Genomic DNA, 25,431 nt, shown 5'->3' with positions numbered 1-25,431 from the left:
CAGCACATCACCTCTGCTCTGTGAAAGGCTACATACACACTTCACTCTGATCATCACTGCACTCCTGTTTCAACTTGGAAACAATACAACCAAGCAACCACACTTATACAGTCTTATCAGGTACCTCAGAACTATTTCCAAGCGTGCCACATACAATGAGTTACTTTTGAAGTGGTGTCATTAGGTGTATGTAGGCAAAGTTGCCAACTATTTCACACAAGAGAGCATGCCACAAACATGAAGATGGATTGCCAATAAGCTGTAGATGGACACAAAGCGTGCAGGGAGGAACTGCAGATGCTGGTTTAAACCGAAGACAGACACAAAAAGCTGGAGTAACTCAGCGGGACAGGCAGCAAAGTGCTGGAGTAACTCAGCGGGTCAGGCAGCATCTCTGGAGAACATGGATAGGTGACATTTCACAGAGTGCTGGAGTAACTCAGCGGGTCAGGCAGCATCTGTGGAGAAAGAGGGCGGGTGACGTTTGATGTCGGAATCCTTCTGCAGACTGAAAGTAGAGGGAAGGGAACTGGAGGTAAGAAAAGGCCAGAACAAAGCAGGGCCGGGAACAGATCAATAGCTGTTGATTCAGGACAGGACATGGAACAATTTTGAGGTTTAAAGACTAGCCAAGTGGCCAGGCAAAACCACAGTTTAGTATTTTTCCTCGTAGGGCAAAAAATAATTTGCTTAATAATCACAAACGATATTGAATCATCTCCAAAGAGCCAAAAAGATTCAATTGAGTGCTGTGGCCATTATTTCTAGTACTGTGTTCAATAACCTTCCAGGAAACAATGAACATTGTTTTATTAAAAAAATTATAAACTGTATTGCTTTGTACAAATACTGCAGTTTTAAATATCTTAAACTGAAAGCACTTGGATAATAATAAGAAAACGAAAAATAAAATAGGAACTTTGGCATATGTTAGATATATTAACGCAAGAACATAGATAAATTTGAAAATGTACAAGTGAGATCTGAAAAAATTGAAGACAAAAATGTAGATTAGATTGGGAAGATTAAGGACTTGGGAGTGTACTGTGTGTACAGGTGATTGCTAAATATCAATTATTGCACATCTTCAATAAAAGGTGCTAACTTTTATTGCAAGAGAGAATTGGAATAGGGGGCCATTAAAAGGTTTACAATGCTTCAAGTTTAAAGTCTGCTGGGGTTAATTGGATATATTTTTGTTTGCTGAGAAATGCAAGGATGAAAATTGTAGGAGCTCCCATCAAAATATCAAAATCTTCAAGTTGACAAAGGACTGAAGAAATCTAAATTTTACACTCCCATTTTTTTTGGGGGGGGGGGAGGACCGTAAATAGTGCCTGACTATTTTTGTTAAATTTCATCAAGTAACAGAGGAAACGAGGGTAGTATAATTGAGTTCTACATGGATTTTCAAAGGTTACTAAAAAATAGACTTTGTAGCAGTCTTGAAAACCATAGGATTAAAAGGGAAGTGGGAAGGTTAACACTAAATTACATTAAGAGTGCATTGGTGAAAGGATTTTGTTTTAGACCAGTTGGAAGGGTGCACTGTTGTTCCCCAGAAGTTAATGTTTTCCTTCATAATACTTCATAATCCTTCACTGATTTGTTCTTAGCTGATGTACTGCAGCAAAATCCAGTCACTGCACTTTTCGAATGCCGTCAAGATGTCTAGAGAAGGCAGAGATTTATTAAGATGACTTCAGAATAAAACCCTTCAATATACACGGAGAGACCAGAGAATTTGGTATTATTATTATTAATAACGCATGGAATGTGGATGTTGTTGGCAATGTCAGCACTTATTACCCTTCTCCAAATGACCTTGAACTGAGGAAGCGATTAAGAGTTAACTCGTTTGGTAGGTCTGGAGTTGTAGAGATGTGTGTAAAAGGAACTGGATGTCTTTCTTGAAGGACGACCAGAATCATTCTCCCCAGAACAGCAACAATTAGCCTCCTAAATATAGCAAAATGTCCAAAGTATTGTACAGGACTTGTACATTGTAGATTGCAATGGCAGTCCGATATAGGGATATTCCCATTGACCAAGACTCTGGTAACAAAATATGGGCTTTATAAAGAGTGGTATTCATATAGCATTTTTCATATCCCTTTCAGAATACCCTGAAGCATTAAAACAAATTCAAATGATTCTAAGGGAGTCAATGATGGAAAAGTGTTTCCAGAGACAGAGGATATTCAAGATGACAGGCAACCTGCATTTCCTAAGAGTGTGAAGCAAATTCAGTAATTAAGGGGAAAGAGTAAGGCAGGGAACTAACTGGATGCCTCTTTAAAAGTGCAGAGGGCCAAATGACGATGTGCTACAGAGTATATCATTGTCCATTTCACTTCTACGGCTAGTCTTAAAAATCAAGATTTGCCGACGGTAACACAAAATTAAGGAAAGAGACTTTAGGACTTTGCAATTAAGCGCCCCTATTGACCTTTAGTAAATAAATGTTTCCCCCACATATCATCTCAATTCACAAAAAAGGAAGAGTTAAGAATGTTTATTTGTTGATAAAAATTGACACAAAATACCGGAGTAACTCAGCGGGTCAGGCAGTTCTGAGAACATGGATAAGTGATGTTTCGGGTTGGGGCTCTACATCAATCTAAAGAAGGGTGCCAACCTGAAACGTCACCAATCCATAATGTCCAGAGATGCTGCCTGACCCGCCGAGTTACTACAGCATCTGCAGTTCCTTGTTTTGAGTGTTTGTTATATGCATCGGATGCGAGCCTGAACAATGATTTTCGTACATGCTGCAGCTTTGCAGGCACCTTATGCCTTCGCCCTAACACCTGCCAATGATGCTCGTTAACCAGTTCATTAGAGCTGCCTCCCTCGTTATCTTGGAACTCGTCAAGCTGCACTCTAATTGATCTTCCACCCGACCGTGTTTTGCTTGGCTGTAACTGTTAGATACCAGTAGGAAAGAGACCACCTCTGTGGCACTCACACCTGCAGCATATCCGCCGAAGGAACTCCATTGCTGCCATTGTTTAATGGGATGATCAAGAGCATAAAATCACTGCTTTGTGGAGATTCCTTGTTATTGCCTCCAGCTTGAGTTGCAGAGAGCAGACTTGGTCCCAGTTCATACAAGGTCGGCTAAGCAATGTATTGTCACAATAGTTTCACCATCCACCTGGGCGATTGTTTTGCTGAACACCTTTGCTCAGTCTGCCTGGACCTACCTGATCTCCCGGTTACTAAACACTTTAATTCCCCATCCCATTCCCACACTGACCTTTCTGTCCTAGGTCTCCTCCATTGTCAGAGTGAGGCTAAATGCAAACTGGAGAAACAGCGTCTAATATTTCGCTTGGGCAGCTTACACCCCAGCAGTATGAATATTGATTTATCTAACTTCAAATAACCCTGGGATTCCCTCTCTCTCCTTCCCCTCCCCCACCAAGTCGCACCAGCTTCTCGTTTTCACCCAACAGCTAACAATGGCCTGTTTCCTTTATCATCATTACTTTTTTGCATATCTTTCATTCATTGTTCTTTATCTCTCTTCATCATCGTCCATATCTCTAGTTTCTCCTTCCCCCGACTAGTCTGATGAAAGGTCTTGACCTGAAACGTCACCCATTCCTTCTCTCCAGAGATGCTGCCTGTTCTGCTGAGTTACTCCAGCATTTTGTGTCTGCTTTTTCTACCTTCCCCACTCATTTCGGAGCAACAGAACAGCTAATGGTTAGCACGTTCTTCAACAACGTTGACCTTCGTTATGACAGGAAGTAGGCCTGTGTTCAGGAGGGTTAGAAGAAAATTGAAATGGGCAAATTGAAAGTACTGAACAAATCAATCTTCTTAAAAATGTATCCAGGTCCTAAAAGCAGATAAAGGACACAAAGCAAACTGTTCCTCTCAATGCGTGTCAATGGCAACCAATTGAACAATGTGTTGACACAACAAGGCATCCGTTTGACATTGAGAGAAAGCACAATCAGCAGAAATAATCTCACCTCTACGGTTAATGGCAATTAAGAGATTAGTGCGCAGTATCAAATTAACACGTGGATTAAAATGAAATCATTCCAGGATTAAGAGTGCCACAGAAAAGTTAAGGAAAACATTACCACAGCCACATTTTGAAATGTTATTTCTGTACGCGGCTTTGAAGTTTTTGAGATTCCACCTGTACAAAGTATCAAGGTGACACCAGCCCAATAACAGCTAACATTAACTTCAGGCATATTCAAGATCACCTAGGTAGGACCGTCTCAGAAACTGCAATTGTTTGCATAAACTAGCACTGCCCACTATCAAACAGGGCCAAAAGAAGAAAGAAGTTGTATCCAATTAGTCAAGGATGTTGCAGCAGGAACAGAAAGACGTGATGTAGAGTCTCTGCTAGAAAGAACATGCATCCATCTTGGTAACAGACTCAGTTACCCCTGGTTCCAAATGCTTCAGATTCACCAAAGCAGTTTAGAGTAGCTACCAGGAGGAAAGCTTCAGAAGTATATTACGTGGGCATGCCTGGACCCCAGTAACAACCCAACACCTTTAACAGTGCAGCAAAGACTGGAGTCAAATTAAAATTTCCATTAGATATGTCGTGGAAGTTAACACATTTACAACTGCAGCAGAGATGAAGAGGCTTTGTTATCTCCAAAACCACCTCCAGTGCTGATTATCATGGCTAATCGTGCAAGAGTGAGCCAAGAGAGGCAGCAGATCTTGGAATGAAGTTCAGAAGCATTGTGCAGCATAAGAATAATTTATATTTAATAGCTTTGAGGAGAGGGCGAACAATATGCATATTTTTGAGGGCAAACTGGCCATGGGAAGCGGGAGATATTGTTTGGACAAAGCACCATGTTGCAGGGCCCCACCTAGGTGCTGCCTTTGTTCAATGTACAGCCTGCAGAAGTCAGTATTTTGGAATCAGAGCCAGCTTACAGAACAAGTGACGAGAAGGTTCAGAGGTTCATGCAATTTTCACAGCCCAAAACTGAAAGCCCAAATTCTAGCGTGAAAAAATAACTAGATAGAGGTGCTCAAACAGAGGGATGCCATCCATTCGATAGCCCTCACCAAGTCCGTTTGAGGAAGTGGCTAGGTTAGCTGGAACGGACGCTTCCAGGTCCGCATCCAGAATTCCTAAAGGGTCCAGCTGTGCAACATGATGTCCTCGGATCTAGAAGATGGGGAGGGGGGAGAAAACGGAGAAGAGGGGAAAAGAGAGGGAAGGGAGGAAAATGAACAATTTACATATTTTCAAAAAGACTCATAATTTTAAAACATCTCACCAAGGTTGGAGGTGCCAACAGGAAAAGCAGTACGAGACTCATCAAAATCTACTATATTAATGCCAAGTGGATCAAGTTTAGTGATGTGATGACCCCTGACCTGCGAATTAAGGAACAAGAATATTCAAGAACAAATATGCTTTGCTGAGGTACGACAAAAGTACTTACACATTACAAGTACCTTCATTAGATCACTTAGACTGGATTGCAAGCCTCTGCAATTCTACACTGCAATACACAGAATTAGAGAGTTTAAACGACGTGTATAATGTTAACTAAAGTGAATTATATAGATTTAATCTAAAAGCTGTTGAAACGTAGAGCATCTCCTGCACTCACTTCTGATGGTGCTTATAGAGTGATACAGCATGGAAACAGGCCCCTCGATCCAACTTGCCCACACCGGCCAACAAGTCCCAGTTACACTAGTCCCACCTGCCCGCATTTGGCCCATATTCTTCCAAACCTGTCTTATCCATATACCTGTCTAACTGTTTCTTAAATGTTGGGATAGTCCCTGCCTCAACTACCTCCTCTGTCAGCTTGTTCCATATAAAAGTTATCCATCAGATTCCTATTAAATCGTTTCTCCTTCACCTTAAACCGATGTCCTCTGGTCCTCGATTCACCTACTCTGGGCAAGAGATTCTGTGCGTCTACCCGATCTACTCCTCTCATGATTTTATACACCTTTATACGATTACCTCTCATCCTCTTGCGCTCCAAGGAATAGAGTCCCAGCCTAATCAACCTCTCCCTGTAGTTCAGACCCTCTGGCCCTGGCAACATCCTTGTGAAATCTTCCCTGTACCCTTCCAGCTTGACATCTTTTCTATAACATGGTGCCCAGAACTGAACACAATACTCTAAATGTGGCCTCACCAACATTTTATACAACTGCAATATTACCTCCCAACCTCTATACTCAATATTCTGACTGAAGGCCAATGTGCCAAAAGCCTTTTTGACCACCCGATCTACCTCAGACTCCACCTTTAAGAAACCATGCACCTGAAATCCTAGATCTCTGTGCTCTACAACACTCCTCAGAGCCCTATCATTCTCTGTTAGACTTTCCAAAATGCAACACCTCATAATTCTCTGCATTAAATTCCATCAACCATTCCTCAGCCCACCTGGCCTGATTTCTACAGCTCTGCCCTCTTCGACCTTTTTGGACCCATCATAGATGAGAAAGGTTTAGAAAGATTTTGGGCCAAAAGGTGGATAGGTAGAACTAGTGTAGATAGAGCACTTGGTTGGCATGGGCAAGTTGGGCTGAAGGACCCGTTTCAATGTTGTGTGACCCTGTTCTCTCTGTTGCTCCTCTGGGCAACCACATTCTTGAGGACAGTTTTACTGCAATAGAGCAACTTCATTGCAGGCCGGTATTATAATCAAATCATAGCATCAGTGTCATTCAGCATGGAAACAGGCCCTTCGGCCCAACTTGCCCCAACTTGCCCATTCCGACTACACTAGTCCCACCTGCCTGCTTATATCCCTTTAAACCTTTCCTATGTGCCTGTCCAAATGTTTATTAAACGTTGCGATAGTAACTGTCTTAACTGCCTCCTCCGGCAGCTCGTTCCATACACCCACCTCAAATATAAATAAAATTAGCATAACAAATGGATCTCAATATTTTCTTTATCGCGGTAAATGTGTCAGATATCACGCTCATGTGAGAAACCTAGTGTTGCAGCACCAGCTCTGCTGGACTTCTCGGGGTATCGACCCTTTCATGATTTCAAGGAGAACGCAAACTATTCATTGAGAGGTACCTGGAAAGAACAGCAGGTAAAACAAACATCTACAGATGGTGTTTACCCTTGCTCTGGTTGTAAAGATTACCTGAAAGTGTAGGGAAGCAATGTTCAAAGCATCAATGTTAAAGCAACCAACCCAAACTATTTTTAAAATCAAATACAAACATAGTCAATGCACAACACAAGCAGTTCTTTAACAATAGTTTCGCAAAGGAATCCCATTGGTGAGAAAGATGTCATTTGAAGTATATTTTTATTTATTGACAAATATTCAAAAGGTAAAAGCCAACTTGGGAGGCACAGTGGTACAGGTGATAAAGCTGCTGCCTCACAGCACCAGCCACCCGAGTTCGATCCTGGCCTCGGTGTGGAGTTTACACATTCTCCCGGTGACTGCAAGCGTTTCCTCCGGGTGCTCCGGTTTCCTCCCACATCCCATAGACATTTGGGCTTGTAGGTTAATTGGCCTCTAAATTTAACGTTGTGTGTAGGGAGTGGATGAGAAAGTGGGAGAGTGCAGAATGCCCGTAAAATATACAATGATAGAATACATCTGATGAACGTTAACAGCATACAAAACAAATCCCGTTGAATGGTGCCCAGTTGATTACCTGGTAAGCTCTGATGAGGGACTGTACTGCCAGATGATCCTCCACTAACTTGTCCACATTTGGCTGTGCAACTACCATGGACTGGGCTTGAGACATGGAAGCCAGACTGGCACCCAGTGGGGGAGGACTTTGATACGCAGTGCCCGGTGCTGCTCCTGTGTTAGCGTTCCGAAAAAACACATCCCAAGACTATGGAAACAAAAACAAGTACATGGTGGCTCCAAAAATTCAGAAGGAAGACGTTTTATTTTTAAAGTTAAATGAGAAAAATATCTAGATTAACAGCAAGAAAAATCTAACTACCAGTATTACAGCTGTTACTGCATGGGACAAGTTGAGTTTGGACCCAATAATTACATGCTCCAGTTGAACCCTTGTGATCACGCAAACCAAAGACAGTAGTCTCATAAGGCACTATTCCCCAACCTGTTTCCACATCAGTGACAGCCAGCACTGTAAAAGGTCGCTCATTTACCCTTCAAACTTGCAATGCTGCAGTATTTATCTCACCACTTTAGGCAGATCAAACAAGATCAAGATCAGTCTGAGGAAGGGTCTCAACCCGAAACATCACTTATCCATATCTTCCAGAGATTGTGCCCGCCCGCTGAGACACTCGAGCACTTTGTGTTCTATGATATTTGTAGTCCCATGTCTGCAAGATTAGACTATAATCAGCAGACTTTTTAAAAGTATTTTGCTATGATTCAGTCAATAAAGCAGTTTTGACATTTGAATTTTGCAAAGTAATTGCTGCAGTTAAGGCGATTACAGAGAGAATGCAGTGTGTGCCAAAAAGGAGATGTGTAAAGCCTCCAAAAAGGAAGTTAAATAAATGCAAGATAGACACAAAGTGCTGTTACAACTCAGCGGGACAGGCAGCATTTCCGGAGAGAAGGAATGGGTGACGTTTCAGATCGAGACCCATTCCTTCTCTCCAGAGATGCTGCCTGTCCCGCTGAGTTGCTCCAGCATTTTGTGTCTACCTTTGATTTGAACCAGCATCTACAGTTCCTTCATACATAATAAATACCAGACAGCACCTGCTGAGTCATGCAAGAGGAGATAAGAGATCACCAAAAAGGGCATAAAAGAGAGGATTCTCCATGTAAAGTTTTGTAAGGGAGGGTTTGGGCCGAGGAAGGGAGGAGAGATACAGCAAGAGAAAGTTTGACTAACGATTGTAAGCATCTGCCCACAATTGAGAATACAGTGGGAGGAAGAGTTGGGAAGATTTTATTTTAAGCTAAGAGGTGCCAATTCATGCAAGTTAACAATTAGACACATTGCACCAAACTCACTTGTGTCACTGACCCACCTCAACACTTCCCTCTTTTCCTAAAGAAGCTTGTTGAAAAATAAACAAAAGAATGCATACAAAGCTAAACTCACCCTGAAATTTAAATTGTGCAAAGTTACTGGACCTTAGCCAGAACAGATGTGAGCTCTTGCCAGTGGATTACTGAATGTCTTGGTCAGGATTCTTGGCAACAAACCCATGCTTCTGCTGAGACTTGTGCATTGGCACATTGGACCAGGGTTGGCTGGCCTATGAAATGTGTGGATATGGAGCTGATCGCCACTTGTTGTCAACTCTCTCAGCTCGTTCCTGGTTACAGGTGGAGGACTTGGAGAGCAGGCTGCAACAAAGGTGTAAGTGTGTCCTCCCTGAAGGTACAACCTATTTCCCTATGTAGTGTGTTTGTCATTTTTGACTCCAAGTGGCCAAAAAACTAAACTTTGTAATAAGTTGATGTTCAACTTTCTCCTGGGATTCCTGTTTTTAACTTTTCTACATTTCTGCCTAGTGATATTGTCAAAGAAATCAATCGATATTTCAACTTTGCGATGGTGCGATGGTGCAAACGGCAGCGACCAGTAGCGAGCCGCTGCTCGCGTCCGGCCACGTGATCACGTGTATTAAATGCCTTTCGACTTTTTAACAATTTTTTGGGTTTGTGATGGGTTTCTCGGAATGGAACCCCATCGTAAGCTGAGGAGCATCTGTATATTCTGCCGAACAAACAAGTACATGTGCAGACTAGCACATATCTTAGTTCCTTAAATAGCTTAGTCAGGGTGTTGCGATTTTATCGAGACCGCCTAAATTACGTTACTCAGACCTGCACATAGGTGCTGCAGGTTTTGCAGATAACAGATAATAACATCACGCACAAAGAAACAGATATCTGTACACAATGCTCCAATCATTCGGCCAAGGCGTTCCTTAAGAACAATGCGGAATCTCGAGTTTCGCAACACATGTCAACAAGCAGAACCGTCAAAGTTCAGCAAAATTCTCTCACTTATGAATTAGTTGCTTAAATAATGTTCACTCACTGGTTCAAAGGGCCAAATGGCCTCTCCTGCACCTATTTTCTATGTTTCTAATCAGTTTACTCAGTGCACTTCAAACAATAATTTTATACCACTTTATGTTACCCTTTTTAGAGTTGAGAAAATCGAGGGAGAGGTGCTTTCAGTGCAACACTTTAGATCCCTCTACTCAGTCATACCCTCCGATCCCTGACAACTGATCAAATTTGAGGGAGGTGACTGCTTCTTACAACACCTTGTTGGTAACTTACCCAATCCCCAAAGAGTGGCAGCATCTGAAGGGTTGACTCCAGCTCAAGCAGTCATGTTTACAATCAACATTACCAGGGTGGCACAGTGGCAGAGCTGCTGCTTCACAGAGCCAGAGACTCGGGTTTGATTCAGACCTTGGGTGCTGTCTGTGTGGAGTTAGCACGTTCTCCCTGTGATTGTGTGGGTTTCCTCAGTGCTCCAGTTTCCTCCCACATCCCAAAGACCGATCCACATAGGATGCCATCTCTCTGGCTCTTCACACTGTCCTGACTCACCTGGAGAGACAGGGCACGTACGCGAGGATACTATTCATTGACTATAGCTCTGCCTTCAACACGGTCATCCCCACCAAGCTCATCACCAAACTCCACCAGCTAGGCCTCAGCTCATCGTTATGCGACTGGATCCTGGACTTCTTGATGGAGCGACCGCAGGCAGTGAGAATGGGCCCGCACCTGTCCTCCACTATCACCCTGAGTACCGGCACACCACAGGGCTGTGTTTTGAGCCCCATGCTCTACTCCCTATTCACACACGACTGTGTTCCTGCACTCGACACCAACACCATTGTCAAGTTTGCAGACGACACAACGGTGATCGGGCTGATCACCAACGGTGATGAAACAAACTACAGAGCATAGGTGCAGAACCTGGCGGACTGGTGCACAGTTAACAACCTGTCCCTAAACACCTCCAAGACCAAGGAGCTGATCATCAAGCTCCATAGATCACACAACGGGGAATACGCCCCGATCTTTATCAATGGGGACAGTGTGGAGAGAGTGTCCAGCTTCAAGTTTCTGGGCACTCACATTTCGGAGGATCTCACATGGTCCACTAACACCGCTGCACTGGTCAAGAAGGCACAGCAACGACTGTTCCACCCGAGAACACTGAAAAAGACTGGTCTGCCCCAACAGCTGCTGACGACCTTCTACCGCTGCATTATAGAGAGCATCCTAACGCATGGCATCCCTGTGTGGTACCTCAGCTGCACGGAGGCAGAGAGGAGAGCTCTTCAGCGGGTAGTCCATAGAGCTCAGAAGACTATCGGAACACAGCTACCAGCCTTGGAGGACATCTACAACACACGATGCCTCAGAAAAGCCACCAGCATTCACAAATACTCCTCACACCCCTGCAATAGTCTGTTCAAAATTCTACCATCGGGCAGACGCTACATGGCCTTCTACGCCCGCACCTCCAGACTCAGGGACAGCTTCATCCCCAGGGCCATAGCTGCTATGAACCAGATGGTCACATCGCAGTGATCCGGCACAGACCTACTTATAGATAATAGGTGCAGGAGGAGGCCATTCGGCCCTTCGAGCCAGCACCGCCATTCAATGTGATCATGGCTGATCATTCTCAATCAGTATCCCGTTCCTGCCTTCTCCCCATACCCCCTGACTCCGCTATCCTTAAGAGCTCTATTTAGCTCTCTCTTGAATGCATTCAGAGAATTGGCCTCCACTGCCTTCTGAGGCAGAGAATTCCACAGATTCACAACTCTGACTGAAAAAGTGTTTCCTCATCTCAGTTCTAAATGGCCTACCCCTTATTCTTAAACTGTGGCCCCTTGTTCTGGACTCCCCCAACATTGGGAACATGTTTCCTGCCTCTAACGTGTCCAACCCCTTAATAATCTTATACGTTTCGTTAAGATCCCCTCTCATCCTACTAAATTCCAGTGTATACAAGCCCAGTCGCTCCAGTCTTTCAACATACTTGAACTTTATTCTGTTTTAAATCTGTTTCTAATTTTGTTTCACTGGGTTGTATAAATTTATACTGATTAGCTAATTAATTTATTGCATCGTATGGAAGGCACATTCCCAATCTCGTTGTACCCCTGTACAATGACAATAAAGATATATTGTATTGTATTGGATTGTTTGTAAGTTACTTGGCCTCTGTAACCCATTGCTGTTCTAATTCGTTAGACAAGATGGATTTAATTATTTTAACCTGCGACATGAACATCTAAGTCTCTTGGCCCAGCAGAAGAGACTGGGATGAAATGGTCCACAGTCCACCTGTCATATCAAACTTTGGCCCCAACATCTAGAAGCAACTGGAACCAGGTATGTGTTTTATCACTGACATTTAAAAAGTACTTTGCTCCCTGTCCTGGACCGCCTGCTTTGCTCCCCCACACTCCGCTGCTAAATCTTGGGCACTGAGGTAGGAAGAAAAAATACTGCAAATAATATCCTGCTTATAAGTGGATAGTTAGGAATGCAGCCAGGCAAGTTGGATTATACACACCCAGGTGACCACAAAGCAGCATTGAGCAAAATGGTGAACAAGGACAACCATGAACTACACTTCGAACTACCAACTACCCTGATTGCACCAGGGACTTCGGGCTTGTTCTGTTTGCACTAATATTGTTTTTTCTATTATATTGACTTTTATTTATTATGTTATCTATTGAGTACAATGTCTACAGACTTATTATCCAGCTGCAAGTGAGAAGTTTATTGTTCCGTTTCAGTACATATGACAATTAAATACTTGAGACACTCTTGACTCTTGAGCCTGCAACTAGGCACATTAAACCCCAAAATGTATTGCTTTGCTGGCTGTTAAAATACTAATTAAATGTATGCTCAGCTCTCACCGAATAACTCAGCTAACCTGTCCTGCCACAATGCTCTCAGCCAGCTTCAGCTCCAAAAACAATCTCATTGCTTTCATTTTGAACTATTATCCAATCCATCCACTTACTCCCACTTTGAACTATTACTGAACTGCTGACAAGAATTTTAAGAAATGACTTCAATGTAGCAGAAACACAAGGTGGGTTGTGCACCCTGCTCTACTGGCAGGGAGATTTGCATTCCAAAAGGCTCCACAAAACACCCTTCTTTCCGTTGGCATTCAGCAGTAAAATAATTCATTCAGCGCCCACAACACGCAGAGCAACAAAGGCAATGTTATAAGCGAAGGTCACTCAAGATTCACGTGTTAGCTGCAGTTTTTAATCTGCACTATAAAATGTTGAGGCAGATCATTCAACAACACTTCTGTATGCAGTAAAACATGTTGTGGGACAGATCTACTAAAGCTGAGTCAAAGTGGTCGATTTTTGGAGAAGAGGAAAGGAAACAACAGTTTAGGGACAGAGTTCCAGAGCTATCTATCAATAGATATTTTTTTAAAGCAGAGATAGATTCTTGATTAGTACGAGTGTCAGAGGTTATGGCGAGAAGGCGGGGGAATGGGGTTGGGGGGGAAAGAGATATAGATCAGCCATGATTGAATGACAGAGTAGACTTGATGGGCCGAATAACCTAATTCTGCTCCTATCACATGAGGGGTATGGGGAGAGGGCAGGAACGGGGTACTGATTGCGAATGATCAGCCATGATCACATTGAATGGCCTACTCCTGCACCTATTGTCTATCCTATTCACCATTCACCTATCCACCATTTCAGCTGAAAGCATGGCACACTTAGGGAGATTCTGTTTATTAAGTTTTTTAGGATGCAATAATTGTTTATTGCTCATTTTCTAACCAACTCTACAACAGATATGTGCGTAGAAAGCATTTTATTGGGATGCATCACAGTATGGTTTCGGACAGCTTCATCCAAGACCGTAAGCAATTGCAGAGTAGTGGATGCAGCCCAGACCATCACACAAATCAACCTTCCTTCCATTGATTCCATTTACACTTCATGCTGCCTCGACAAGGTCACCAGCATAATCAAGCACGAGTCTCACCCTGGTCACTTTCTCCCATCGGGCAGAAGGTACAGAAGTGTGAAAAAACACACCTCCAGAATCAGGGACAGTTTCTTCCCAGCTGTTATCAACTGAACCATCCTACCGCAACTAGCAGTCCTGAACTACGATCTACCTCATTGGAGACCAAAATATCTTTAATCGAACTTTACCTTGCACTAAACGTCCTTCCCTTTAGCCTATATCTGTACACTGTGGACAGCTTGACTGTAATCACGTAGTCTTTCTGCTAACTGGATAGTACACAACAAAAAAGCTTTTTATTGTACCTCAGTACATGTGACAATAAATTAAATTAAATGCCCTCCAGAGTGATGGTTGAGCCGTCTCAACAAACTGATAAAATGCTGCATCAAAGAGAACTATAAAAACAAATTCTCAATGTGGGATGTAACATATGGGTGCAGACAGAAAAATTAACAGTAGTCAAAATGAGTCTAGAGTTCATGGCTTTGGAATATACACAAAAGGCCTGAGTAACTCAGCAGACCAGGCAGCATCTCTGGAGAATGGATAGGTGACATTTCGGGTCGAGACCCTTCTTCAGACTGCAGGAGAACAGGAGAGGCAGGACAAAGTGCGGTAGGCAATTTGTGAATGTAGGGGTGCAGCTTTTGATAAGCAGACGGCTGGAACAAAGGCCAGAGATAAAAGCACAATGTATTAGACTGGGTTAAAGAGTTGCAAATTTCAAAGGTAGTGGAAAGGTGGAAAGAGTGGGGTGGAGAGAAAGAGTAAATGTGGGGTGTAGGAGGAGGTATACCTAAAATTCTCCAATTCAATATGAACACTTTTGGATTGTAAGCTATGCAGGCAGAATACCAGGCGCTGCTCCTCCAGTCTGCGTGTGTCCTCGCTCTGGCAATGGAGGTAGCCGAGGACAGAAAGGTCAGTCTGGGAATGGGAAGCGGAGTTAAAATGGTCAGCTACAGGGAGATCCACGCTTTGGAAGTTGATGGCAGCATCGCTTCAGCAACAACACATTCAGCAATGACACACACAACAATCAGCTGGTGGTGGACATGAAAAACATTTAATGTAGTAAGGTCATAAGTTATAGGAGCAAAATTAGGCCAATCAGCCCATCAAGTCTGCTCTGCCATTCAATCATGGCTGATCTATCTCTCTCTCCTAACCCCATTCTCCTGCCTTCTCCCCGTAACCCTTGACACCAGTCATAGTACAGCACTGCACAGGATCAGGCCCTTCGGCCCACAATGTCCAGTTGAGCCAAATGCGTACGAAGGAACTGCAGATGCTGGTTTACACCCTAAATAGGGTAGCAGTTCAGCAAGCTGCTTCATCGAGCTTTGAGTGTGGTTGAAGTTACACTTATTCAGACCATTGGGGAAGTAGATCATGCTCCTGAAATATTCTTGCAAATCACTGTAAGGCTTTGGAGCATTCAAGTCATCAACATCAGGAGACAACCCCTGATCTACCGCAATAGGTCATGGAATTGAATGCGAGGGCAGCTGGTTACTGGAGATGGCCATTCTCTGGCACTCGAATGTTACTTATCATTCCATGCCTCAATATCGTTCAAGTCTTGCCGTGTGCAAATTGACTTTTTCCATTGCAAATGGAATCGAAAATATTGGAACCAACTGGAAGGAAGGAAGGACTTGTAGCACCAACTGGAAGGAAGGAAGGACTTGTAGCTGTATAAGCTAGCTGGTTCGTAAACACCACCCAGGATACTCTTCGTGATCTCCTGGAGCTGGAATGATTGACTCCGACAATATTCTTTCAATGTGTAACCATTTGAGTGTTGCCCCTTGGTACCCACTGTCTTCAGTTTTATCAGAGCTTATTCATGTCATATCTGGTCAAACGCTGCCTTAATGTCAAGTGCACCTCGTGATTCATCTCACCCCTGGAATTTAGTTTAACATTCAATGATAACGGCTGCATTGTTACAAGTACAGTTCTTGTCACATGTACCGAGGTACAGTGAAAATCTTTTGTTGCGTGCTATCCAGTCAGCAGAAAGACAATACATGATTATAATCGAGCCATTTACAGTGGATAACTTTAAAGCTGGGGCAGAGGTAATGCCACATGGTTGGGGAGGAGCCAGTGTTCTGACTGAAGTGGAATGCCATGGCAGGAAGTGCGGCTAATTTTGGAGCACACGCCTTTAGTACGACAGAAGGCATGTTGTCTAGTTTTAGAGCCTTTACTGCATCTAGCAGTCTTTACATTACAAAACAATTAATTAAATTGCCTGAAGGGTGGTTGTTCAATAAAGAACTTTAATCCAGTCTGTTGATTGTTGAACCTTCTATTGCATGCTAGTTTTGCTGCTTAGTATGTATAGTCACATAGTTACATTTCTTTATGTAGACACCAAATTGCAATCCCGAACTGCAGACAAGAGATGTGTTGGATTCAATGATTGCAGGAAATGAAGGGATCGGGTAGGGACAAGCTCCTGCATGAATTTAAAGAGCCGAGATTGTGATATTGAAGTTGCGCTACTGGGAACAAATGTCAGTGACAAGCACAAGGATGATGTGTGAATGCGATGAGCAGAGTTTAGGAATGCCCATGCGTACAGCAGAATAGCAAGCATTGCACGCGCTTCAATTATGGGAATGCAATATCTGCCAAGATGAGCGTACAGTACTGATATTATCAGTCAGAACTTTGTGACATAAAGGACACAATTATTTGGACATTATTGTGGTTACATAGATTAACATGATCAATTCAAGGTTTCAAGGCCAGTTTGTTGTCACATGTACCAATTAAGGTACAGTGAAATTCTACTCCTATCACTTATGACCGTATGAAATTCTCACCATTTTAAGAATTCTGAAGAGGGAGAAAACTGTGTGTAAACTCTGCTTTAAGACAACCCTTGTTGGATCTAAACTTCAAGTCTTCATGCTCACTATTTTTGCTTTAAAACTTTAAACCTTTTGGTTGAAATCCAAACCATCCCAAGCTCAGCACAGATTAATGACCGCCCTATGTTGCCTTTTGTCGCAATGTATATTCACAGAATTATTTAAATTGTCTGCTATTACTCATCTTGTTTCCCAACTGTGCAGAGATTGGGCAACTGTCTTTTCTGGTATAAAATAAAATTATTTCACCACTGCCATTACGAGTTTATTAATTCTGTTCCCTTGTGCATGAACAAATCTAAAAGAATAATTTCTATCATTGGGATCACAACATAATTTTAAGAACCTGCCTAAATGTATTTTAGGCTCACTTTCCTAACCTGATCTGGTTAGTCTAGGATGATTAAAATTACCGATGAATAATTAATTGGCAAAAGCTCCTTTGCCTGGGTGTACGATTCCCGACAAATTGAATTTTGTGGTTAATTTGTCGATGCCTTGTATAGTAGTCTAAAGACTTCTGGGTTTAAGAGATGTACTAGGTGAGAAACAATCTACAGATGTTGATGGTTACTAAGAATATTATGAAATCATGAAAGGAATAGATTGGGTGGGTGCACAAAGTTTTGTGCCCCGAGTAGGTGAATCGAGGACCAGTGAACATAGGTTAAGGTGAAGCAAGGATTAAGGTGAGGGGGAAAAGATTTAATAGGAATCTGAGGGGTAACTTTTTCACACAAAGGGTGGTAGATGTATGGAACAAGCTGCCAGAGGAGGCAGTTGAGGCAGGGACTATCCCAACATTTAAGAAACAATTAGACAGGTACGTGGATAGGGCAGGTTTGGAGGATATAGACCAAATGCAGGCAGGTGGGACTAGTGTAGCTGGGACATGTTGGCTGGTGTGGGCACGATGGGCAGAAGGGCCTGTTTCCACACTGTATCACTCTATAACTCTATGATCTATTCCTCCATGCTTCTCTACAACATTCTATTTCGCAGTTGAAAAAACCCTTTTGGAATCAAAACGTCAACTCGGATTATTTACACAGCTGCTGCCGGACCTGCTGAGCATTTCCATAAACTGCTTTTAGTTTCATATTTCCAGCATCTTAGTGTTTTTAATCCCCCTCTTTTCAGTTTTGTCATTCACTGTTCTCCCATTTCACAATGCGGCAGCCAGATTGCTTAACTGCTCTTTTAATCAAGATGAAAAACCAAAGTTCCTTTATTGCTATACCCTGAACTCAATAGCTCTCTCATTCTGTCACGATTAATGCCCAAATCTAGGCTATTGTCCAACCCGAGAGACGCCAATGTTACCTGGGGGTGAGCCAGTTATGTAACCCTCCCCAGTTACGTAATGCCAACACACGGCTGCACACTGTCATGCTGGAACTACCCAGGCCTGGATTTTTTTTAAAAACTCAAGTCAAACTAACACAAAATGATAGTTGCGATTGCTGAAAGTCAAATCATTTCAGGACAGAATTCCAGACAACCTGGACAAGGGTCTCAACCCATGCCCATTCTCCCCACAGATGCTGCACGACCCGAGTTCCTTCAGCATTTTGTGTTTTGTTCTGGGCAAAGGTTACCTGTAACCATTTCAAAACATAACACCTTCAACTGCCCACCTCCCCAGGTTCACCAGGAATTGTTTAAAATCAAAACAGCAGATAAAAGAAATCAGAAGTGAAAACAGAAGTTATCGGAATTAATACTTTGGGTCAAGGACCACAATTCTTCACAGATGCTGTGAAATCCTTTCTGTTTAAACCCCATAATTTGTACATGAACGGATATATTAATCAGATACAGTCTGAAGGGTCTTGACCCGAAACGTCACCCATTCCTTCTCTCCTGAGATGCTGCCTGACCTTCTGAGTTACTCCAGCATTTTGTGAATAAATACCTTCGATTTGTACCAGCATCTGCAGTTATCTTCTTACAGATACTGGCTCTGTATCGTCATCCGGACTGGGGCGATGATAGCAAGTAACCTGTGTACCACAAGTGCCAGGTAGTGTCATTTTCATGGCGCTCCTCAAGCATCAACACTGGATTCGCAGCTCACCTGAAGGAGTCAATGAGCTGGACTTGGGCACAGAGCAGTCTATGACTCAATAACTCAGGACAAAGTTTGCTGATAACGTGAAACTCAAGTGTACTAAAATTCCAAAGACCTCAGCGGAACACATCCATGAAAGAGAGACCGATGGATACAAATTTAACAACTGCAATTCATTGTGGTAGATAGAATGAACATACAAAATGAAGTAAACAGAGTACAATATTTAAAGTACAAGAATGACCTGTGGGGGTGAACATTTCTGAAGCTGGCACAGGGGGAGAATATAGTTACAAAAACACATGGGAGCTATGGCTTTATAAAGCCCACAAAAGGAAGTGATCTTGGAATGCATGGAATGCATGGAATAACAATAGAAACATCAATACCAGACATCCCATTTTGAGGCCAAGATCTGAGTTTGGAAAGATTTCTAGCTGATTTAAGTTTTTAGCGATGTAAAAAAACCTGCGGTTTCTGCTTTGAGCACGAAAAGCAACCTCAGACAATTAGAAAGCCTTTGGTGGATTTTGATGGATTAAATAAAGAGAAACTATTTTTAATTACAAAGGTTCAATAATGTTGCTTTACACTGGAGTTATCGAGCAAAAGAACCATACGTGGAAGTGAGAAATTACACAGCGAATTACTAGGAACGATGCCACCTTGAGATTGACAAAAGCGGAATTCAACAAAACTTGTGTATTTAGCAAAATCCTTTGGCATACTGTTAATTGGGAATATGCAGGATGGGACAAATCAGATAGCAGTTTCTGCATGTCAGCACAGTACACTGCTGTCATACACGTGTAAAATTCTGTATTGTCTATTTTAAACCTTTACAGGTATAAAATATTCCAATATTCCTAAACCCCACTCAGCAGTCTTGTTTCAAAAGCATGCAATGTAATTACTGCATGCACAAGTGCAGGAACAAATTTGAATGGGGAGAGTGCTAAAACTTACAACTGCAAGACAAATATTTGTCACAAGCAACTAAGACAGGTTGATGCTCAAATGTAGGAGTAGGACAACATTACCATAGATTCATGCTGGTACTAAGATGGTGCACCATGTATCACCTTACACCACTTTATATACAACAGATTAACAGAAGTACCCAGCAAAGCTGAAAGGAAATTAAAACCAATAAGAAATATGCTTCTGTATGGTATCGGGAAGTGATCTTGGCAGATTTCATAGAAACATAGGAAATAGGTGCAGGAGGAGGCCATTTGGTCGTTCGAACCAGTACCGCCATTCATTGTGATCATGGCTGATCATCCACAATCAGTAACCGGTGCCTGCTTTCTCCCCATATCCCTTGATTCCGCTAGCCCCTAGAGCTCTATCTAACTCTCTTTTGAAATTCATCCAGTGAATTGGCCTCCACTGCCTTACGTGGCAGAGAGTTCCACAGATTCACAATTCTCTTCATGTTGTCATCTTTCTGAGGGCAGTAGAGTTCTTGCTGTGGGAACCTGCCAGCAATGAAAATGCCACTCACGATGTGATTCTACGCTGCACATTAGGGAACACATCTCAATCCCGATCTCCAGCTTGAAATAGCCATCCCAGCAAACTGCAATACATGTAAAAAACAGACAAGCTGACAACTATGCAGTTCTAGGTGCTGAGTGTTAAATGTAAAAAAAACGTTAGCTACTGGGAAGTTGTAAGAAAGTTTAAATTATACCCGTTTATGAATCTAAAGCTAGTTTTCTGGCACATGCAGTATTTTATGACATTATTGGAATCGGACATACAACACACCTTGGACATTTGAGTTCTGCCCCACCTTGGGTGGGTTAAAAGACAGCAATCAGAACTATGATAATATTGAATAAACAGCAAGCGAATTCCAGAAATCATTTAACACTATCCTGGGTGAACTGCAGCCTTTGCTTCATTCGTAATTAGTGGAGCAAAATGTTGTTTTCTCTTCAAGGCAGTGCTCCTTTAATCCAAGTCTTGCAAAACAGCAAAGTGATGAAGTTGTCCATGGCTCCAAGGCTGCAGTGGATGGTCCAACACTTACCTTGCAGCAGAAACACTCTTACGGAAGACTGCCAAGAGACGAGGGCAGTAGAGCATAGGTCGCCTCCACTTGTGCTTACCTTATGAACACTCTGTGGGTTTTCAAGCCACGCAAAGTACATTTCCTCAACATAGTTCGAACTAGTCCCACTCAGAAAGGGTTCAGCAGCAACAGACGCTGTATAAAAGCGCCCTTGTTGAAACGTCCTAGACACTGCTGCTCCACTGTGTGATACATTTTTAACAGTCTGAGAGGCAGTCAATGGCCTCAATTTAGCAGCACAAGTCCTTAAACGATGCATTTTCACCTCCTGATATTACCACAGCCCCACTGCAAAGCAAACAAAAAAAAGCACAAATTAGTGTACAGTAAAAATGACATTTAAAAATTCAACAGAATATTAGGAGGCATGCTTGCAATATTCTTATGTTCATTGAGTGGAGCTAGTCTCCTCAAATTGATGATAATAGATGGCTTGGTAGGAAGTACTTGGCTATGAGCCACATCGCTGGATTGTGGCAAAGGGGACTTCAAGACAATAGACCCCAAAATAAAATGTAGTAGTGGTCTAAAATAAATGGAGTGGATTTATTCAGAGATAAAACAGTAAATGAGGTACTTGAAACAAAGAATTTAATGCGATACTCAATGCTTACTTCAAGTGGCAAATACCAAAAAAACCTCGGATAAATAAAGTCGGAAGCAGTTATGTACATCTGGAAGACATACAACATAACAAAGACTAACACCCGTCCCAAGTCCCCGTGGACAAATATCAAGCAGTACATTGCAAGTGCTACAAAAAGAAACTTGCACGGGCAAAAAAACTTTTTTGAAAAATACAAAAGAGGACACTGGAATGGAACGGAATACTTTATTGTACCGCATGTGACAAGGAACAGTGAAATCCTTTGCTTGTATACAAACAGTGGTGCTGACAAAGTTACAAAGCACGCTGACTCCTCCTTTTGTTCTCTCCCCCCCCCCCCCCACACCGGGTCTCCATTGTCCATTGTTCTCCCTCCCTCCCCATTGATACTGAATGCATGGTCCCAGCAAAAACTGAATGAAACAGTGGCTCATTTGCTAGCACTCACTACAGAATATATATTCACGTGCCAATCCAAGTAGATACACCACTGCAGTACCGAGGAAGTGCTGAACTACTGAGGTGACACCTTTTGGATAAAATACTATGTGCTGCCTGCCCTCAGACACACAAAATCCCACAACAATATTATACAGATTTGAATGGTGGAAATTGAGGTTAAGCATGGGAAACACATTCACCGGCAGTGTCCTCCTGTGGTTTAGATATTCAGATGCTCTAACAATTAGTGCTACATTATGTTTCTGGAAAAATGATCTTTATGAGCTTGGCCTAAACATTTCCAGCACTTTCTATTTTTATCTAAAAAAATAACGTTTTCTGAGGGAAATAAACTAGGTAGTGCTAGGAATTTAAAACGTTCAGTAGTGAATTGGTGTGTTCAATATAATAAGGGGAACCATAAAAGTAGATGGAAACTACTTCTGCTGGTTAGAGAATGTAGAACAAGGGGTCAAAATACAAGCATTGGGGCCTGTTCTTTCAGGAGCAGAGTTCAGAAACAATGCTTCATGCAGAGGGAGGAGGAAATCTGCAACTCTTCCTGGGTCAGCATCTCCTGCTCATTTCTAAAAGTTGAGATTAATCGCTTTCTTATCGTGCACCAAAGGGTATTAATAATTGTGCGAAAGCAGTAATGTGGTTTGTCACAGAGCAGGCACAACCTCGCTAAATACCATAGGAAAAAACTGCAGATGCTGGTTAAAATCAAAAGTACACACACAACGCTGGAGTTATTCAGCGGGTCATGCAGCATCTCGGGAGAGAAGTTTCGGGTCTCAACCCGAATGGACAGTGGTGTAAAAGGTGAGGCAAGATTCACCTTCAAGAACAAATTTAGTCACAAACAGTTAAAACTGAACTATCAGATTCCCAATAGCATTTTACTAACAAAATGAATTTAGACACAGATAGCCAATAACAGAAGGTAGACACAAAATGCTGGAGTAAATCTGCAGTCAGGCAGCATCCCGGGAGAGAAGGAATGGGTGACATTTCGGGTCGAGACCCTTCTTCGGACTGATGAAACGTCACCCATTCCTTCTCTCCCGAGATGCTGCCTGACCCGCTGAGTTACTCCAGCATTTTGTGTCTACCTTCGATTTTATCCAGCATCTGCAGTTTTGCTCCTAGCTAATAACAGAACTTCCAAATGCCCAACAGCATTTTACTGACAAAATGAAAGTGGAATCTGAATATTCTACAACTGTACATTAAACATTTCACCATTCTGCATTAGCCCACAGGGCAACAGCTGGATGGGGTACCAGACAGCAGTCCAACAAAGGCAATAAAACAAAGAATCAACTTTATTGGAATTGACACACCATTTATCAGTTAAAAAACTGTATCCATAATTCCAAACCCACTCCCAACCTTGCCAGTCAGGGGAACAAGAGGGAGAGGAGAGACCTGGCGGTGCAGGCTCAAAGGGCCGAATGGCCTACTCCTGCACCTAGTTTCTATGTTTCAATAAAGGGCAGCACCTGATTAACAAACTCGATGGACTTTCAAAGTTGGGGAGCGAGAGGGAGAGATACATGATCATCACCGAAGCACTTGGTGGGCCGAGCGCTGTGGTTTGTGTTGTATCGGGGGTGACACAGTGGTAGAGTTGCTGCCTTACAGCACTTACAGCGCCAGAGACCCGGGTTCCATCCCGACGGCCTGTGCGGAGTTTGCACGTTCTCCCCGTGACCTGCGTGGGTTTTCTCCGAGATCTTCGGTTTCCTCCCACGCTCCAAAGACGTGCAGGTTTGTAGGTTAATTGGCTTGGTAAGTGTAACAATTGTCCCTAGTGTGTGTAGGAAGTATTAAGCGTGTGGGGATCGCTGGGCGGCGCGGACTCGGAATGGTTCCGCACAGCATCTCTAAATTTAAAACTAAACGAGTGCTCCAGAGTCTAATGGTTGTTGGGAAGAAGCTGTTCTTCAGTCTGTTTAGTTTAGTTTAGAGAAACAGCGCGGAAACACCCCTTTCGGCCCACCGGGTCCGCGCCGACCAGCGATCCCCGCACATTAACACCACCCTACACACACTAGGGACACCTTTTACATTTGCCCAGCCAATTAACCTACAAACACGTCTTTGGAGTGTGGGAGGAAACCGAAGATCTCGGAGAAAACCCACGCAGGTCACGGGGAGAACGTACAAACTCCGTACAGACAGCACCCGTAGTCGGGATGGAACCCGGGTCTCCGGCGCTGCATTCGCTGTAAGGCAGCAACTCTACCGCCGCGCCACCGTGCCGCTGTCTGGCGGATGGTTAATTGGCCGTTGTGAGAGTGGGGGGCTGCGGTTGGCACAGGCTGGATGGGCTGAAGGGCCTGTTCCCTTGCTGCGTATCTGTGGGATGCCAGAGCGGCTGCTGCCCTGTGAGGAGCGGGCCCGTGGCTCACTGCGCTGTGTGTCCCCAGGATGAGCCTGCTGCGCTACAACAGCACGCTGTCCAAGCTGAAGACCACCATGATGTCCATGTGCCATCAGCTCAAGGCAAAGCTGGACTTCTTCCGCGTCAGCATCCAGATCGACCTGGAGGAGTACAGCGAGCAGATGGCCTTCGGGATCAGTGAGTACCCGCGCAGACCGGCACGGCCCACGGCAAGGCCAGCGCGGGCGCGGGCACGTGCCACAACACCACCTGGGGGTTGTGGGCGAGGGGGGGGGGGATTAACCACGGGGTACGGACCATCCACCCAATGATTAGATTGGCGCGTTGAATCGAATTGAATATTTTATTGTCACGTGGGGGGGGGGGGGGGGGGGAGGAGAGGGTGCTGCACCAATGCAGGAGAGGTTTGGGCCCAACGGGTCCACATGGTCTGGTATTCAGTCAGAGAGTTGTGAATCTGTGGAATTTTCTGCCTCAGAAGGCAGTGGAGGCCAATTCTCAATCCATTCAAGAGAGAGCTAGATAGAGCTCAAGGATAGTGGAGTCAGAGGGGGGGTATGGGGAGAAGGCAGGAATGGGGTACTGATTGAGAATGATCAGCCATGATCACATTGAATGGCGGTGCTGGCTCGAAGGGCCGAATGGCCTACTCCTGCACCTATTTTCTGTTTCTATGTTTCTATGAAAGCATCCAACGAACTGGCCTCCACTGCCTTCTGAGGCAGAGAATTCCACACCTTCACCACTCTGACTGAAAAAGTTATTCCTCATCTCCGTTCTAAATGGCCTACCCCTTATTCTTAAACTGTGGGCCCTTGTTCTGGACTCCCCCAACATTGGGAACATGTTTCCTGCCTCTAATGTGTCCAATCCCCTAATTATCTTATATGTTTCAATAAGATCCCCCCTCATCCTTCTAAATTCCAGTGTATACAAGCCTAATTGCTCCAGCCTTTCAACATACGACAGTCCCGCC

The 25,431-nt window shown here is 43.5% G+C and overlaps 1 protein-coding gene across 6 annotated transcripts in view; it reads right to left on the bottom strand.

Annotated features, from left to right (window-relative positions):
• The window catches only part of LOC144610402 (2-oxoglutarate dehydrogenase complex component E1), a 65,973-nt gene that overhangs the window by 35,726 nt on the left and 4,816 nt on the right, over nucleotides 1-25,431 (bottom strand). For 3 of the 6 annotated variants that reach the window (XM_078429036.1, XM_078429039.1, XM_078429041.1), the window contains exons 2-4: nucleotides 21,035-21,285; nucleotides 7,654-7,842; nucleotides 5,274-5,373 (exon numbers count right to left, since the gene is read on the bottom strand). In XM_078429036.1, coding sequence (XP_078285162.1) covers nucleotides 5,274-5,373; nucleotides 7,654-7,842; nucleotides 21,035-21,256 — 511 coding nt within the window. In that variant the 5' untranslated portion in view covers nucleotides 21,257-21,285. Of the gene's footprint in view, nucleotides 1-5,058; nucleotides 5,162-5,273; nucleotides 5,374-7,653; nucleotides 7,843-21,034; nucleotides 21,286-25,431 lie in introns of all 6 variants that reach the window. The other 3 variants (XM_078429035.1, XM_078429037.1, XM_078429040.1) reach the window with 1 other exon arrangement.

The sequence above is a fragment of the Rhinoraja longicauda genome, chromosome 36 (assembly GCF_053455715.1).
Source record: "Rhinoraja longicauda isolate Sanriku21f chromosome 36, sRhiLon1.1, whole genome shotgun sequence".
NCBI lineage: Eukaryota > Metazoa > Chordata > Chondrichthyes > Rajiformes > Arhynchobatidae > Rhinoraja > Rhinoraja longicauda.
This window is presented reverse-complemented; position numbering and strand designations above follow the sequence as displayed.